General features: G+C 41.1%; 1 protein-coding gene across 7 annotated transcripts in view; it reads left to right on the top strand.

The window, feature by feature from the left end:
• elavl2 (ELAV like RNA binding protein 2) overlaps window positions 1-18,843 on the top strand; it is a 122,289-nt gene that overhangs the window by 82,703 nt on the left and 20,743 nt on the right. For all 7 annotated transcript variants that reach the window (XM_085984060.1, XM_085984049.1, XM_085984046.1 and 4 more), the window contains 2 exons: window positions 8,230-8,383; window positions 17,531-17,756. In XM_085984060.1, the coding sequence (XP_085840186.1) occupies window positions 8,230-8,383; window positions 17,531-17,756 (380 nt within the window). The remainder of the gene's footprint in view (window positions 1-8,229; window positions 8,384-17,530; window positions 17,757-18,843) is intronic.

The following is an 18,843-nucleotide window of genomic DNA, read 5'->3' as shown; positions in this document are numbered from 1 at the left end:
GGGAGCTGTTCCGTTGGGACGGGCTTCACTTGGCCAGTGCTGGGACTAGAGTCCTGGCGGATCATATAACTAGGGCTGTAGAGAGGGCTTTAAACTAACTAGTGGGGGGGAGGTTCCTAGAGAGCAAATAATAATAAAAATGACAACAGAGAAGGTCGTAGACTTAGCAGTGGGGAAATTAAAAACCAGAGCGTGTCAGGAAGGGGCAGAAGGTATGGAGTAAAAGGTAAAGTAATAAAAAGGGCAAAAGCAGGAACTAAGTGTCACAAAACACATTTGAAAGTTCTCTATCTGAATGCACGTAGCATTCGTAACAAAATAGACGAGTTAATGGCACAAATAGCTACATATGGGTATGACCTTGTGGCCATTGCAGAAACATGGCTGCAGGGTGACAATGCCTGGGAATTAAACATACCAGGTTATTTAACAATCAGGAAGGACAGGCAGGAAGGAAGGGGAGGTGGGGTGGCTATGTTAATAAAGGAAGGAATCACTGTAATACAGAGAAATGATAATTGGGTCAAAAGATCAGGATAATGAAACAGTTTGGGTGGAGATAAGGAATAATAAGGGGAAAAAAACACTAGTGGGCGTAGTCTATAGGCCTCCGAACAGTGGCAACTCTGTTGGACGGAGTATCAATCAGGAAATAGTTGAGGCTTGTAATAAGGGAACATCTATAATTATGGGGGATTTTAACTATCATATTAATTGGACAAATCAAATTGGGCAGGGCTGCCTTGAGGATGAGTTCATTGAGTGTATTAGGGATGGGTTTCTTGAGCAGTATGTAACTGAACCGACCAGGGGGCAAGCAACCTTAGATCTGGTCCTGTGTAACGAGACAGGATTAATTAAAAATGTCCTAGTAAAGGATCCCCTTGGAATGAGTGACCATAACATGGTTGAATTCCATATTCAATTAGAGGGTGAGGAGGTTGTATCTCAAACAAGCGTGCTAAGCTTGAATAAAGGAGACTGTGAAGGTATGAGAGCGGAATTGAGTAGAGTGGATTGGGAAAATAGATTAAAGGGTAAGACGATACATGATCAGTGGTGTACATTTAAGGAGTTATTTTACAACTTCCAAAAAAAGTATATTTCACTGAGGGGAAAAAAAGGGTGTAAAAGAAAAGACAGCCATCCGTGGCTAAGTAAAGAAATTAAGGATAGTATTCGACTAAAAACAAGGGCATATAAGGTAGCCAAATCTAGTGGGAGGATAGAGGATTGGGAAAACTTTAAAAGACAGCAAAAAATAACAAAACGATTGATTAAGGGAGATAGATTATGAAAGTAAATTAGCAAAAAATATAAAAACAGATAGTAAGAGTTTTTATAGTTATATAAAAGGAAAAAGGGTGGCTAAAGTAAATGTTGGTCCCTTAGAGGATGAGACCAGGAAATTAATGGTGGGAAATATGGAGATGGCAAAAACACTGAATATTTTGTATCCGTCTTTACAGTAGAGGACACTAAGAATATCCCAACACTGGACAAACAGGGGGCTATGGGGGGGGAGGAGCTAAACACGATCAAAATCACTAAGGAAGTGGTACTCGGTAAAATAATGGGACTCAAGGCAGATAAATCACCTGGACCTGATGGCTTACATCCTAGGGTCTTGAGGGAAGTGGCGGTAGGGATTGTGGATGCATTGGTAATTTTCCAAAACTCCCTGGACTCAGCAAAGGTCCCGGCAGACTGGAAAACTGCTAATGTAACACCCTTATTTAAAAAGGGCAGTAGACAGAAGGCTGGAAACTATAGACTGGTTAGCCTAACATCTGTGGTAGGTAAAATTTTGGAGTCCATTATTAAGGAGACAGTAACAGGACATTTGGATAATCATCATTTAATAGGACAAAGTCAGCATGGTTTTATGAAGGGGAAGTCATGTTTGACAAATTTGCTGGAGTTCTTTGAGGAAGTAACGTATAGGGTGGATAAAGGTGAACCAGTGGACGTAGTGTATTTAGACTTCCAAAAGGCATTTGACAAGGTGCCACACAAAAGATTATTGCTTAAGATAAAAAATCACGGGATTGGGGGTAATATTCTGGCATGGATAGAGGATTGGCTATCTAACAGAAGGCAGAGAGTTGGGATAAATGGTTCATTCTCAGACTGGCAATCAGTAACCAGTGGTGTTCCGCAGGGGTCAGTGCTGGGTCCCCAACTCTTTACAATCTATATTAACGATTTGGAGGAGGGGACCGAGTGTAACATATCCAAGTTTGCAGATGATACTAAGATGGGAGGGAAAGTAGTGAGTGAGGAGGACATAAAAAACCTGCAAGGGGACACAGACAGGCTAAGTAAGTGGGCAGAGATTTGGCAGATGGAATACAATACTGGAAAGTGTGAGGTTATGCACTTTGGCAGGAAAAATCGTAGAGCAAGTTATTATCTTAAAGGCAAGAAACTGGAAAGTACTGAAGTACAAAGGGATCTGGGGGTCCCGGTGCACGAAACTCAAAAGGTTAGTATGCAGGTGCAGCAAGTGATTAAGAAGGCCAATGGAATGTTGGCTTTCATTGCTAGGGGGATAGAATATAAAAATAGGGAGGTATTGCTTCAGTTGTACAAGGTATTGGTGAGACCGCACCTGGAATACTGCATACAGTTTTGGTGTCCATACTTAAGAAACGACATACTTGCTCTCGAGTCAGTACAAAGAAGGTTCACTCGGTTAATCCCGGGGATGAGGGGATGGACATATGAAGAGAGGTTGAGTAGATTGGGACTCTACTCATTGGAGTTCAGAAGAATGAGAGGCGATCTTATTGAAACATATAAGATTGTGAAGGGGTTGGATCGGGTGGATGCAGGGAGGATGTTCCCGATGATGGGTGAAACTAGAACTAGGGGGCATAGTCTTAAAATAAGGGGCTGCTCTTTCAAAACTGAGATGAGGAGGAACTACTTCACTGAGGGTGGTAGGTCCATGGAATATGCTGCCCCAAAAAGCTGTCGAAGCTACATCATTACATAAATTTAAAACAAATAGACGGTTTCCTAGAAGAAAAGGGAATTAAGGGTTACGGTGAGCGGGCAGGAATTTGGACATGAGTCTAGGTTCGGAGCGGTCATGGCCCTGTGGGTAGCGGAGCGGGCCCAGGGGCCGTGTAGCCTGATCCTGCTCCTGTTTCGTGTGTCTAATTCTGTTAGATTCAGGAGATAGTCCTGTCATAGTGGATTGGCGGTTAGGATCAGATCAGCCATGATCTTATTGAATGGTGGAGCAGGCTCGAGGGGCCAATTGGCATACTCCTCCTATTTCTTATGTTCTTATTCGGCCCGTTGAGCCTGTGCCGGCTCTCTGCAAGAGCACTTCAGCTAGTCCCACTCCCCCGCCCTTTCCCTGTAGCTCTGCAAATCTTTTTCTTTTCAGGTACTTATCCCACTCCCTTTTCAAAGCTGTGATTGAGTCTGCCTCCACCACCCTCCTCAGGCATTGCATTCCAGATCCTAATCACTCGCTGAGAAGTTTTTCCCAATGTCGCTTTTGGTTTTTCTGAAAATCACCTTAAATCTGTGTCCTCTGGTTCTCAACCCTTCTGCCAATGGGAACAGTTTCTGTGTCTACTCTGTCCAGACCCTTCATGATTTTGAACACTTCTATCAAATTTCTTCTCAATTTTCTCTCTTCTAAGGAGAACAACCCCAGCTTCTCCAGTCAATCCACGTAACTGAAGTCCCTCATCCCTGGAATCATTCTCGTAAATCTTTTCTGCATCCTCTCTAAGGCCTTCACATCCTTCCTAAAGTGCAGTGCCCAAAATTGGACACCATACTCCAGTTGAGGCCGACCCAGTGTTTTATACAGGTTCATTATAATTTCCATGGTTTTATACTCTATACCTGTATTCATGAAGCCAGGATGCTGTAAGCTTTTTCCACTGCTTTCTTGACCTGCCCTGCCACCTTCAACGATTTGTGCACATACCCCTAGGTCTCTGTTCATACACCCCCTTTAGGATTGTACCCTTTAGTTTATATTTCCTCTCTCCATTCTTTCTCTTCATTCTTTCTATCAAAATGTATCACTTTGCACCTTTCTGCATTAAATTTCATCTGCCACGTGTCCACCCATTCCACCAGCTTGTCTATGTCCTCTTGAAGTCCATCACTATCCTCCTCACTGTTCACTATACTTACAAGTTTTGTGTGGTCTGCAAATTTTGAAATTGTGCCCTGTACACCCACATCCAAATCATTAATATATATCAAGAAAAGCAGTGGTCCTAGAACTGACCCCTGGGGAATACCACTGTATACCTTCCTCCAGTCCAAAAAATCAACCGTTCACCACTACTGTTTCCTGTCGCTTAGCCAATTTAGAATCCATGCTGCCACTGTCCCTTTTATTCCATGGGCTTCAACTTTGCTGACAAGCCCATTATGTTGAACGCCTTTTCGAAATCCATGTACACCGTATCAACCACATTGCCCTCATCAACCCTCTCTGTTACCTCATCAAAAAACTTGATTAAGTTAGTTAAACATGATTTGCCTTTAGAAAATCCGTGCTGGCTTTCCTTAATTAATCCACACTTGTCCAAGTGACTGTTTAATTTTGTCCCTGATTATTGTTTCTAAAAGCTTCCCACTAACGAGGTTAAACTGACTGGCCTGTAGTTGCTGGGATTAACTTTACACCCTTTTTTGAACAAGGTTGTAACACTTTCAATTCTCCAGTCCTCTGGCAGCACCCCTGTTTCTAAGGAGGATTAGAAGATTATGGCCAGTACCTCCGCGATTTCTTCCTTCTCTTCCCTCGGCGTCCTAGGATGCATCCCATCGGGTCCTGGTGACCTATCTACTTTTAAGTACAGCCACCCTTTCTAGTACCTCCCATCCGGTATCTCCTCTACCTCCTCCTTCACTGTCTATGGCAGCATCTTCCTTGGTGAAGATGGATGCAAAGTACTTATTTAGCACCTCAGCCATACCCTCTGCCTCCATGTGTCGGTCTCCTTTTTGGTCCCTAATCGGCTCCACCCCTCCTTGCTACCCATTTACTATTTATATTTACATTCAACAGGAAGCTAGATAAACACATGAAGGAGAAATGAATAGAAGGAGATACGTTAATGGGGTTAGATGAAGGGTGGGAGAAGGCTTGTGTGGCGCATAAACAGCATGGACCTATTGGGCTGAATGGTCTGTTTCTATACTGTAAATACAATAATAAAAGCTAAGAGGTATTGATAAGCCTATAAAACATAAGACCTCAATTAGAGTACTCTGTGCAGTATTGGGAGCCACACTAGGAATGGTATTGAGGCTTCAGGAAAAGTACAACACAGATTCACAGGGATGCTTCATGACTTGAGGAAATGCAAATACGATGACTTGAGGTTGCAACGTTTTTAATTGGAGCAATGCAGATTACAAGATGAGGGCAAGATGGAACTAGGTTCATAACAGACCATTTCTTGTAATTAAGGAGTCTAGAATGAAAAAATGCAATAAATTAAAAACCAGGCGTAAGAAACTTCTTTAGTGTAGTGAGGCTGTGTAGTTCACTTCCTTGGTGGTTAAGGAAGAAATGGTTAACATTGAATAGGCTAGGTGGATCGAGGAATATGGGAACAGGAAGGGTAAATGTGATTAGGGCTATTTGCTTGGGTGGAGGGTAAATGCCGACTGGGCCAAATGGCCCAGTTCTGTTGTAACTCCCACCTTTTTGTTTAAACAGTGTTCTATCTGGATATATACTTTTTAAAACTCTGATCCTTATTCCTAACAAGTGACTATCCTGTGAGCTTAATTCAGTATAAATTACACTCAAATCTTTCCACAGCCAAATAGAGAAATCTCAATGTGATGGTCAACATTTATCCCTCAACCAAAATAGATTGTAACTGGTCATTCAATCTGCTGTTTGTGGGTCCTTGCTGTATGGAAATTAGCTACCAGGCCTGCCTACACTTCAAAATGATTCGTTGGCTGTGAAATGCTTTGAGCCGTCCTGATGCTGTGAAAGATACTATGTAAATACAAGTCTGCCTGTCTCTCTTTCCATCCTGAATCGACCACCTTCTCATCTGTTCTACATGACTTCTATCCTGTTTTTCTGTTTGTGTGTGGTTTGATGACCCTATTCAGCTCCATTACACCACTCTTCTACTGATGAAGCATCATGTGCCAACCTACAGCAGGACCTGGACAGAATCCAGTCTTGGGCTGACCAATGGGAGGTAACCTCTGCACCACAAGTGCCAGTCAATGACCATCTTTAACAAAGTCCCTGTGATGTATCCCTGACCTGCATTGGCACTGCCTTCTCCCAACATCCTGGGAGCTACCCTTGACGAGCTTAACTGGTTTAGACATGACACAAGAGCAGGGCAGAGATTATGTACTATGCAGTGACTGGGTCACCATCTGATGGCTCCTTTTATTGTTTCTGGGTCAGGTTCCTTGCCTCCCTCCATTATAGGAACAACACTAGCATGAAGACTAGTGGTTCAAGAAGGACCACAACCACCACCTCCATCTCTGGGCAACTAGGGATGGGCATTGCCAGTGTTGCCCCCATCGAGAATAAAAGAACATAGTAATACCATGAACTGAATGATCAAAACTGTACTGAGCTCTGTTTCCAACTTAACTAATGAAACATTATAATTATGCATAGTTGCATTCTCATTTGCTTATGGTGGTTATTGATGTAAACACAAACTTGTCATGTAAGTAAGTTATCTTGGTTACTTTACCAAAATTACTTTAAGAATGAGTTGATGCTCACCAGCTTTGTGTTTGGTGAGCTGGTGTAGGATTTGCAATGAACACTACCTGAGGATGAGTAAACTTAAAGCTGATCAATGGTAAGATAGATGACCAAGATTTTCTTCCACATGATTTCTGTAATTTTGTACAAAATGAATACATAGGATTACAATTTTGGTGGCAGGCATTTAATCTTAATTTTTACTAGTGAATTGTCTTCAGGAATGCATGACCAGGATTTGTCTTCACCCATGGCAGTTTAATAACTGAAATGGTCTGGTTTGAACCTAAACAAACCAGAATTTATTTAGCATGGAGTAAGTAACACTTTTTTCTTTGAACTAGGTATTAGTAAGTCTGAGAATTTTGGGTCTATTTTGTGAATGAGTTGGCCTGAATTAGACTAAAAAATTAAGTTCTGCTGTCTATTCACAAAATATCTTTTGAAAACCATTGTGTGTTTTTTATTAAATCCTTGCCCCTAGTGGCAGTGTGCCTAATTCAGCTCGTCTAGCAGCATATGCCTGTGGACACCTAAATGTGCAGCCTTTTGTTCGATGTTGGAATGGCCTACTATAGTGTTATTCCTGGCAGTGTCTCAGCTGTTTTGTTGGTTGAATTTAGCCAGTTAAGCCAAACACATGCCCAAGACTGAAGTAGTTGAGACCTGTTGAGGTAGATTTTGTCCAACTCCTCAACTGTCCACGGCCACCACTAGCGATGGTGTGCTGGTGATGGACAAGCAGTCAGAAAATCTGCAATATTAGTCCTGCATAAAACTGGATGGGCTGCTGATGGGCTGAGCAAAGTTTTGGCAGCTCACAGAACCTGATCGTGACTAGATGAGTACATTTCAGTGGCATGTAAAATGAATGCATGATTTCACAACAGGATGCTGCGTCCACTAATCACAGCATTGGCTTAGACCCATATGCAGAAGCTGCACTTGCCATACAATACAGCCAGTTGATCCATTTTTAAGTAGGAATTGTGATTATCTACATGATGAGTTTAGTTATTTCATTTATTTGGGAGGAAACTAAATCATAGTTTCAGACAAAGGGAATTCTTATTTGCACCAGATCTCCCTATACTAATGCAGTCTGTGTGTATGGTTTTTGCTGTTTTAAACTTAAGTTTAAAATGTTAGTTTTGAAATGTTCTGTGCATTATTGTGACAATTGAATGTAACTTGAGTACCAATTGTTTGAAATCTGATGATAAAATCAGAAAAAGATGGAAAAACAACAGATTGGAATCAGCATCTTGTTATTTTTGGGTATTGCCCTCTAGACCTAGCCAGTCTCGTACAGGGTCACCCGGAGATGCTAACCATTATTTCAGAAGCAATAAGTCCTTCTGCATTTTCGGGGTGTTTATTTTTGTTGATCATATCGTCACTTGATGTGCAAAATATGTCATCATTTATGTAACTTGCTAGAACACTGCTTGTTTTTGTAAGCTTATAAACAAAATTGTTTTCTTCAGGTTTCTTATGCCCGTCCCAGCTCTGCTTCCATCAGAGATGCAAATTTGTATGTCAGCGGGCTCCCAAAAACTATGTCCCAAAAGGAACTGGAACAGCTTTTCACCCAATATGGACGCATAATTACCTCAAGGATTCTTGTGGACCAGGTCACTGGTAAGTACGTGTCCACTCTTGTCTGTACGTATCTTTAAGACTGGCAGGTTGTGCAATTCTTCAATTGCTACTATCTTGCCTCCAGGGCTTGTCAAAGGTTGAGGGATGTGGGCCAGAAAATATAATTTTCTGCTGGAATTGTTCATAAATATGCATGGACAAAAATAGATTTAAGAGCTCACACTGACTTGTCATTTCCCACCCTGGAGGTGCAAGTTTGAACTATGCTTTCACGGCTGGTGAAGTAATAAATTTAAAGCGGTTATAATCTTTATTTCAAACCTGCTGCAGAGGATGGAGTTCTAATCCTTATTGTGTTGCTAATGTGTTTTTTTTTTAAATTAAGCAGGAATGTAAAGCAAACTTAAACCGCTTAGAAATGGGACTTAAACTGCTTTAACAACAATTATGTTTTCAAGGTAGCTTTATGCAGAAATAGTATGTCTGGATAGTGCAGATAGGTAGTGGTGTGTGAAGTCTCCAGAACTTGGATATGATTGGCATACTAGACCATTTCTGTTATGCTGCAATGCAGATGGAGAGAAATGTCGCTGTTCAAATTTGTGGCTATTGCTGTTCAAATTTGTAGCTATCTTAGGTACTAAAATCTTTAAATCTAGGTGGGGTGGGGGGTGAATGGTTTGAACTGTAGATTTTCTAGATTAAAATCTATAATTTTATAATAATAAACTAAGTTTGGATGAACTTTTGCATGGATTTGAACATCATAAGTGGGTGTATTCACATTTTTGATTTCCTTGTGAAACAGGCCTTGCTCATTACCAGATAATTTTGAAGGTGCACTCTTTGTGTATGTGCGCTCCCAACCCCCCCCACCACACACACAATTTGAGCAATCTTCATGTGGCTGTGATCTGGTCTGCCTGTGATTATTGTTCCTGGGTTGCTCTCTAGTAGAAACAGCTACACTCCCCATCCTTCAATCCAGCTTTTGACAAGAGCCACGCTAGCATGATCTTGCCAAGAAGTGCTTAACCACTGTTTTTCTGTTGGTGCTTTGTTTGCTCTCCTAATTATAAATTTTCTCTACATAACATACAAAAGAATTGATGTAGTATGCAGGAGTTCCACTATTCAGTGAGATCATGGCTGATCTGTATCCTAACTATCTACCTGCCTTGGTTCCATATCCTTCAATACCCTTGGGCTACCAAAAATCTATATTTCAGATTTAAATATTAATTGAACTAGCATCTACTGCTCCCCATTATGTTCTTGGCTAGTAACTATTAAGAAAAATACTCTAATCTATCCTATTTCTGTCCAAAATGGATGAACTCTCACTTACCTGCATTGAAATCCATCTGTCACAGTTTTGCCCACTCGCTTAATTTATCAATGTCTTTGTAATTTTACGCTCCCGTCTACACTAATTATGCCAATAATCTTTGTCATCAGAAAATTTGCATATATGGCTCTCTAGTGTGTTGACTTAAGTCATTAATAAATATATAACTAATAATAATTGGGACACCACTAGTCACTCCCTTCCAATTTGAGTACATGCCCACTACTTCTCCACTTCTAAATTCACCAGCGTACAGACTTCCCTCATCCTTTGATCCTCGGCATGTTGAAAAAGCATTACATAGGATATACAGCACAGAAACAGGCCATTCGGCCCAACTAGTCCACGCCGGCATTTATGCTGCACACGAGCCTCCTTCCATCTTTCCTCATCTAAATCCATCAGCATAACCCTCCATTCCCTTCTCTCTCATGCTTGTCCAGCCTCCCCTTAAATGCATCTATAGTATTTGCTTCAACCACTCCCTGTGGTAGCAAGTTCCACATTCTCACCACTGTCTGGGTAAAGAATTTTCTTCTGAATTCCCTATTGGATTTCTTGGTGACTATCTTATATTGATGGCCTCTAGTTATGCTCTTCCCCACAAGTGGAAACATTCTCTCCTATCAATTTTTCATAATTTTAAAGACCTCTATTATAACCCTCAGCCTTTTTTTCAAGAGAAAAGCGACCCAGCCTGTTCATCCTTTCCTGATATGTATACCCTCGCATTTCTGGTATCATCCTCGTAAATCTTCTCTGCACCCTCTCCAGTGCCTCTATCCTTTTTATAATATGGCGACCAGAATTGTACACAGTACTCCAAGTATGGTCTAACCAAGGTTCGATACAAGTTTAACATAACTTCCCTACTTTTCAATTCTATCCCTCTAGAAATAAACCCTAGTGCTAGGTTTGCTTTTTTATGGCATTGCTAACCAGTGTTGCAACTTCGATCTGTGTATTTGTACTCGGAGATCCCTTTGCTCCTCTACCCCACTTAGACTCGCACCCTCCAAGTGATAAGTGACCCCTCTCCTTCCTACCAAAATGTAATACCTCACATTTATCTGTGTTGAACTTCATTTGCCAATTACAGGAAACTGTGTTATCCGGAGGCTCGAGCCGCCGGCAAAAATTAGGAGCTGTTTTGTTAGGTCTTTTTTCTTCTCGTGGCTTTTTTTTCCAACAGTCAGGCTCTGCAAAGTCTCTCTGAAGCTGTCGCTAAGCGACAGACGCTTCCAAGGTACAGCCGACTGTTTAGAAGCTAAGCAACAGTGTTTGTTGCCAGATATGGAGCTGAAAAGCTCCGTATGCTTCAACATTAACGCTGGTTTGTCTGGCAGTTTTGAGGGAACGGCAACAGCTCGGTCCTGTCGATGCCGGATAGCACAAAGTTTCCTGTATATGCCCATTCTGCAAGTTTATTAATATCCTCCTGTAACTTGTTACAGCATCTTAGTCTGATACTTGCCCTCAAAAAAAGAAAATTCCTTGTATTCCCTTCCCCTGCAATCTACAGACTTGATCAAATCTCGGTACAACCCAAAATTTCACTACCTCTGCCACTCCAACTTATGGACTTTGGCCCCTTCACCTCGGTTTAAAAAAAAACTCCATAAAGCTCAAGGAGTAGTCAAAGAAATCAACACTTGAGTTTTAGTTGAAAAGCATTCTGATGTACACATCAGGAACTGCAATGGGTTTTACTACAATTAAGTAGCCCACCTATAATTTCCTTCCTCAAATGGAACAGAACAAACTGTGCCCAGATTGCATCCTTTTCAAGTGCCAAATGAGGTGGTGTCTATATTCCACATGCCTCTAGATATGACCTCTTGATAGGGTGGGCAGCTAGGTTACGTTGGGCCAGCAACTGAGCTACAATCTGATCAATATCCATGGTGGTCATCATCTGCTTTAATATCTGCTTGATCACCACCTTTGCTACTAGACTCCATAGTCATCCGGAACACTGTCTGCATGCGCACTATCTACAGGAGCAATGCAGCAGCTAACTATGCTTACTTGACAGTACCCGTGAACCCCCCCCCCCCCCCCCCCCCCTTACCACGAGAAGACCAAGAGTTTTCTGGAAGAGAATTGTCCCCTAGACTAAGCTGCTTCTTGACCTTCTATTTAGGAATGCAAAGTCGAATTTTTTTGTTTTTGCTTCTGGCCTCTACACCAGTCTATGCCAGCTTCACTCTTCCTTTTGGTCTTCACTGTTTGAATCGCTCTTTCTTCGCCCAGGCCTTAAAACTAAACTACATCCAGCACCCGTTCCTTAAGCTATGGAGTTGGAGAAAGGTCACTGAGGGAACAACAGTGGAGACTAGAGCCCTGGATGGAGGAAAAAGTGAGCTACAATACATGGATTGATTTTTTTTTTTCCCTGGAGAAACTAGCCAAGAACATCTATTAGAAGTGCATCATACAGAGGGTATGGAGTTGACCAGTGAATCAAGTGGAATGGTCATGCCAAAAGCTATAATTGGGCTTCATCTGGATTAGTTCGCATCCTCTGGAAACTCCATAGGATAAGGTTACCAACAACAACTTTAATTTATGTAGTAAAACACCCCAATGCACTTCACTGGAGTGATAGCAGGCAAACATTGACACAAGCCAATTGAGGGGATATTGGGACAGGTGACTGAAAGTTTTAAGTCTTGAGGAACTTCTTAGGGGCGAGAAGGTGGAGTGTTTGAGGAGGGAATCCCAGAGCTTAGGCCCTCGCTGGCTGACGAACGCGACTACATGTTCAAGGACTTGAGATGGGGCAGTAGTGTGCAAGAACAGAGTAGTCAAGGGTGTTTTTTTGTGGAGGAGGGTGATTCCAGATTTGATGAGGGGAATAGTAAGGGAGAGAAAGTCGAGATAGATGCAAGTTCAAGGCTAAGGCAGGGGAATCTTTGGGGGAAGCTTGGCTTGATGGGGAAGAGGGGGATGTGGCAAAGGCAGCTCTTTATTACAAGAGGATTTGAGTATGAGTAAAGAAGTTTTACTGCAGTTATATAGGGCCCTGGTAAGCCCACACCTGGAGTATTGTGTACAGTTTTGGTGGTCTTGCCTAAGGAAGGATATACTTGCCATAGAGGGATTGCAACAAAGGTTCACCAGACTAGTTCCTGGGATGGGGAAATTGTCCTAGGAGGACAGATTGAGTAGACTAGGCCTATAGGTGTAGAGGAATGAGAGGTAATCTCTTTGAAACATACAAAATTCTTACAGGGCTTGACAGGGTAGATGCAGGGAGGATGTTATCCCTGGCTGGGGAGTCTAGAACCAGGGGTCACAGTCTCAGAATAAGGGGTCAGCCATTTAGGACTGATGAGAAATTTCTTCACTCGGGGTGGTGAATCTTTGGAATTCTCTACCCCAGAGGGCTGTGGAGGCTCAGTCGTTGAGTATATTCAAGATGGATCGATAAAATTTATGAATATTAAGGGATATGGCGATAGTGCAGAAAAGTGAAGATGAGGTAGAAGATCAGCCATGATCTTATTGAATGGGGGAGCAGGCTTGAAGGGCCAAATGGCCTACTGCTCCTATTTCTTATGTTATAAATGGACGATCACCATCTTAGTGACAAAGAAGACCATGAACTTGTACTTGGGGAGGGGATGGGGAGAGACGTTGAGCGAGATGGTTGGTAGTGAAGTAAAGAAACCGGCGATTACCTTTGCATTCCTGGATGATCCTGGAGTAGTGAATAGCTTTGACACGGGAGAACAGATTTTGTTTTGGTCCAGCAGGATCTGGCAATGAATAGCTCAACCAGTTGTGTGCCATAGACATTCAGATCTGTGTCCCTTAGACCTGGGGGGCAAATACGTGGGCTATACCAAGGGGGGAACCACTGGGATCTGAGAGCAGGGGTTTTACTGGAGATGCAACAAAGATGGGGGTGAGAGTCTGATTGAGCAGATCGTTGGCTGCAGAAGTATTGTGGCAAATAAAGGGTCAAAGCATAGGCAGTTGGGAGTTTGACAGTACTGTTGCAATTTGAGTTTTTTCTACAGATAGAAACAAAAGGATTGGAAGAGGGATGAGAGATTTCCAAGATACTGGACAAACCACTTTCAATGACCTGATTTTTATATAAGGTTTTGAGCTTTTTTTCTTCTCATCCCTCACCCTCTCCAATTCAAACACCTCCAATGTTCAGGCTGAATCAGCAGTTCAAAATCCCATACATGGTCCTTGAACTGTAGCAGAATCAAAGTTCCTCAGCAGTTCAATTTCACAGCTTTGTACAGTTTGGGCTTTTATTCTGGCTGGATACCTTATCTTTGCAGGTTTCTATTTTGGAAATTCTATTTTCCATTTTATGATCTTGATCTCTCCTTCCGCTATTGTAACTTGGGCTGCAGTGGTCGTCCTGTACTTAGTCTGTCACTCAGCATACTATCACTCGAGAGAAATTGGAGCATCAATGTATCAAAGTTAATTAAAAATGGTGAAGTTGCTGCTTTTGTAGTAGCTAATGGCTATTGTGGTTATGTCACCATTACTGTCTTGCATTTGATCTTTGACTTTCATATTTTGACTCGCAAGGTTAAGACATCATACTGGAATATCTTGGCATATTATGGCCAACTATTTGCCACAGTGTAGCTGTTTTGTTGAAAAATTAATGTTTTGTAGAAAATAAATGTTTTGTAGAGAATCTTGGCCTACTTGTGATGAGATGCTCACCAATCTTAACCCCCCACTCCCCAGTCAACCCATGATACTTGTGCAGTGGCTACAGTGATCACTGCTGTTTCTTCTCTGCAATGTCTGCATGGTCACTATATGGAGTAATATGCATGCTTCATCAAAATATTCTCATCTGATGCCTTGCTGCTGACCTTGATGTTGGGCCAGTTACCCATTGCTGATGTTTTGTCTGCTCTGGGCAATTGAATTGTACATGATTTGAACAAATGGGGAAACATGGACCACTTATTCCTTGTGCAGCTTCCATGTATGAACTTTTTCCCCTTGCCTGGCGCTCCTTGAATTTTAAACTTTCTAGTTCCAGGTCTCTACTGCCTCTTAAACCAAGACATGGTTCAGAGCCTAGCTCTCTCTAATAGGACTGGAATTATTTGCTGATCAAAATGGCTGCTATATTATGCCTTTGGAACTATCTCCCAAGTGGTTTCCTCATTAATGGCACATTCATTAGTTTAATGAGCCTTTGCATAGATGGGACAAAGATCTTATCATTCTCGACTGTTCTGTGTGTGTGGGGGGGGTAATTTGATTAAATCAATCTCCAACCCCTCTGCATGGTAAATAGAACATCTGTATTGCAAGTTATCAGTTTAAGAACTGGCTTGAATAAGGCTCATTCTCCTTGTCCAATAACACCTAAATGCTCAAATTTTAAATGCTTCTGTAAACTGAAAGCTAGCTACTTGGGACCAGCCTCTGGAGTAGTGTTGCAATTTGCTTTTGTGGATACATGCTTTGAAATGCCAATTTTAATGTCTTGCTATAGTTTTCACACAGTAGCTGGTCTGGGTTGTCATTGATTTAGTGCCTGAAATTACACAGTATGTTTTAAACTTGCTCTATGGTGGTACTCCATATAAAAAGTTAATCTGTAGTACTGCTCAATGCCACTAATTGTTTTACTGTGTTAAAGGTGCTGTATAAATGCAAGTTGTTGTAGTTTTTAAACCAGCAATTTGACATTTTCTCACTTAATGAGTGCATTGTAACTTAAATTGTCAATGGTCATCTAATATCCAATGTCTATTTGACTGGTATTCCTAGACTTGCAGAATACCTAGACTGAACATTGTGAAATTAATCTTAAATTAACACCTTCTGGAATCATTGTAATGTGGATAAGGAGGAAACCTTATACAATCACTAGATATTGGCACTTCACTAGTCATGCTTGCAACACAACCATGTCGAGCTTTGGCATATAGTAATGCATTCTATTCAAAGGTACTTTTTTTTTGTTTCTATACTTGCACGCATTAACTGGTCTACTTTTTATGCTAAACTTCGGTTGTATGGTTTTAGGTGATCAATGTATGTTTGAATACATTGTGGGTGGTTTTGATCTCTTGGACATTGTACATTCATGCTTCCCTGCCTTTCTGCTGCCAATGAGGGACCTGTCAAAGCACAAAACTGAATAGAAAGCGATCTAAAGATGTGAGCCTGCTGTTTCTCAGACTGCATCATGCTATAAAAATACATGAGATTTGAAACTAAAGAAAGGCAGAAATGACCAGTGTAGAACTATAGGTTTTAATACCAATCTGCAATTTAATCATGCAGGTCTATGCTCAGTGTGTGTGTAATATATTCACTTTGAACTGTATTATCAAGGCTATACTATAAATTTCTAGTGTACTTTTGGTTAAGAGTCTTTGAAGACATTTCAAATATCCAGGGCATTCTACCAGTTTTGATAGAATTTTTTTTAAACCCTAGGTTTTTTTATTGAATATTTCACTCTTAATGGTTATACTATTATTCAAATGCCCATGCCGATGAATGAAAGGCCCAATTCTTGTCTGGTATCGGCATCATGCAATGCCATTATTGGATAAAGCAAGCCCAGAAGTAGAGCTCTCTTACACCTCCATGTGGCTTACCTCCATCTTTAAGAGGACTGCTATTGTACGTGTTAAATCTTGCCAGCCTTCATTGTGGTATATCTGCCAGTTAGTGCTGTATCATGGATCTTATGGACTTTTATACAAGGAACTGTGCTGAAACCATCTAATATTTTACAGTGGACCTTTCTAGCCATCCCATTAGTTTGAGCTGGCTTTGAAACCAGGTTCCAAAGGAGAAAGGATAGTGTGGTAAGACTGTGCCAAATCTTTATCTTTAAACATTGCTCACTAATCTGTAATGCATGTCAGAATCTGCATATCACTGAAGTCTTCATTCTCTTGAGCACTACACCACAAAACTTCAGTGTAGAGTACTGTGGTGCTAAAGTGCTTAGGGGAAGGGCTGGATAAGTTGATGCTGAATTAATATGCAAATTGTTGATGCGCAGCACTTGTTAGTAAACATTTGTGAATTTTATCCATATAGTTATAAAATCAAGGTTACTGTATTTTGCTTTGCCTGAAATCAAAGAGGGAATTTGAAGGTTAAAGTTCAACTAGGACCTGGCACCACAAGGGTTTCAAAATACAAAGTACATTTTGGTTGATGTAAGCTGCCTGGCTATAAGGGAGGGGGAAAGATGTAAAGAACCATGTCCTTTTCCTGCAGCAGTATTTCATAGGTTGAGGAAATCTCGAACTTACCTGATTTTTAAGAAAACCTAAAGAACAAAAATAAGGAAATTGCATTAAAAAAAAAACTCAACTAGTAGGCTAAAATGACCATTGGTGAGCGCACTGCCACAAAATGTTTACCATTCTGCTTCGCTCACCACCTTATGATCTGCTTGAGACATTACATTGTTGTAAGTAAATTTTTAAAAATGCAGTAGTCTGTTCTGATAAACAGCTGGAAAACCTAGCCGTTACATTTGGAGCCAATACAGAAATTGCAATGTATGGGGGGGGAAATGTACATTACTTGACCTGATCAAGTAAATTAACTCTTGGTGTACAGTTAGGAATCTAAATTCTAGCAGCCCTTTACTGCTTTTGTTACTTTTTACCTCGTCCCTTAAATCATTTCTAATTGTTTTCAAAGTAGATGTTTGATCCCTTCAGCTTTCAATATAACTTTTAGCAGAAGGTATGGCAGTTAACAAATTGCAGCTGCCAGTTCTAACTGTTCAGATCATTGAACTATCATTGAGGGTAAGGGAGATGAATTAAACATGGAGTGTTTAATTGGGCCTGCATGTTTTTTAGGGGTGTCCAGGGGCGTTGGCTTCATTCGGTTTGACAAGAGAGTGGAAGCAGAGGAAGCAATCAAAGGTTTGAATGGGCAAAAGCCTCCAAGTGCCACAGAACCAATCACAGTCAAGTTTGCCAACAATCCAAGTCAGAAAACCAACCAGGCAATCCTCTCGCAGCTGTACCAGTCTCCAAATAGACGATACCCAGGGCCCCTTCATCATCAGGCACAAAGGTTAAGGTATGTAAATACTCCCAGTAGGCACTGTTGCAATTTAAAACCGCTGTTTAACACCAATTAAGAGCAAGTGCTTCATGGAGTTTACCAAGAATTAAGTAAATCTGGCTGCCGAAATATCGATTTCATCATGCTGAACTGTGACCTGGATGTTGGCCAATCTGGTGGAATAATGTAATTAAGATGTAACAAATGTTGGAAATGATGAAATGGATATAAAGGTGTAGACTTGATGCACTAATTGCTGATTTATGTTGAAGCATAATAGCTATACTATGGCTTGCTGCCATTTTGTTCTAACATCGGGCAATATTTGACTACTCCCAGTATTTTGTTTACTCTAATGCTATTGCCTCTGATTTCAGTGTCTTTATTTCCCTACCTGTTTTCAGTAGAAAAGATGTTCTCAACTCTGACTAATCATTCTTCATTTTGTTCAGCCTCTACATATAAATAAGTCTCATCCATAAAACCAGGAAAAGTCACTGAGGCAGTATCCACATTTTGGTGCTATAGACAATGCATGGTCTTTTCCGATCCTGCCCAAAGTGTATCTCGGCAGCTTCTGTCAGTAATTCACATCAGGAAATGTTCATTACTCAATTGATCCTCGTATGTTGCAAGTAGTATCCTTCATTTTTGTAAAAAGTTGATGCTGTTGGGACATTTCCCAACTTCAGTCTGCTTTCTGAATTTTTGATTTCTACATTCTAAATTGGTCAGTGGGTACATGTGTTGCTCTGGTTAATTCTCCTTCAGTTAGTCCTTTAAACCAGCTACAAGATCTGCAAATCCAGTAATAGATCCTTGGTAGTGACTAGCAACCATGAGCAGTGTTTTAGTTCCTACTGTTTATTTATTTTGATGAACAACACAAAGAAAACCTGCAGCTGAGTCGCACAATATGTTGGCTGACTTGTCTGGTTGCTTAAACTAAATAGTTAATGGATAAGGTGTTAGTCTTGGTATTCAGACTAGGCTTTGGTTCATGCCCCTACTGGGGATGATGAGCTTATGTCTGTTGTGTCCGTGTATAATAAGACAGACTGCAGGAGAACGGTACAACAGGTGTTTACTCAACGTGGCTCAC

The sequence above is a fragment of the Somniosus microcephalus genome, chromosome 1 (genome assembly GCF_052327205.1).
Source record: "Somniosus microcephalus isolate GS21.2 chromosome 1, FLI_Smic_1.0, whole genome shotgun sequence".
Taxonomy (NCBI): domain Eukaryota; kingdom Metazoa; phylum Chordata; class Chondrichthyes; order Squaliformes; family Somniosidae; genus Somniosus; species Somniosus microcephalus.
Note: the sequence above shows the minus strand (reverse complement) of the source record. Positions and strands in the feature narration are given on the sequence as shown.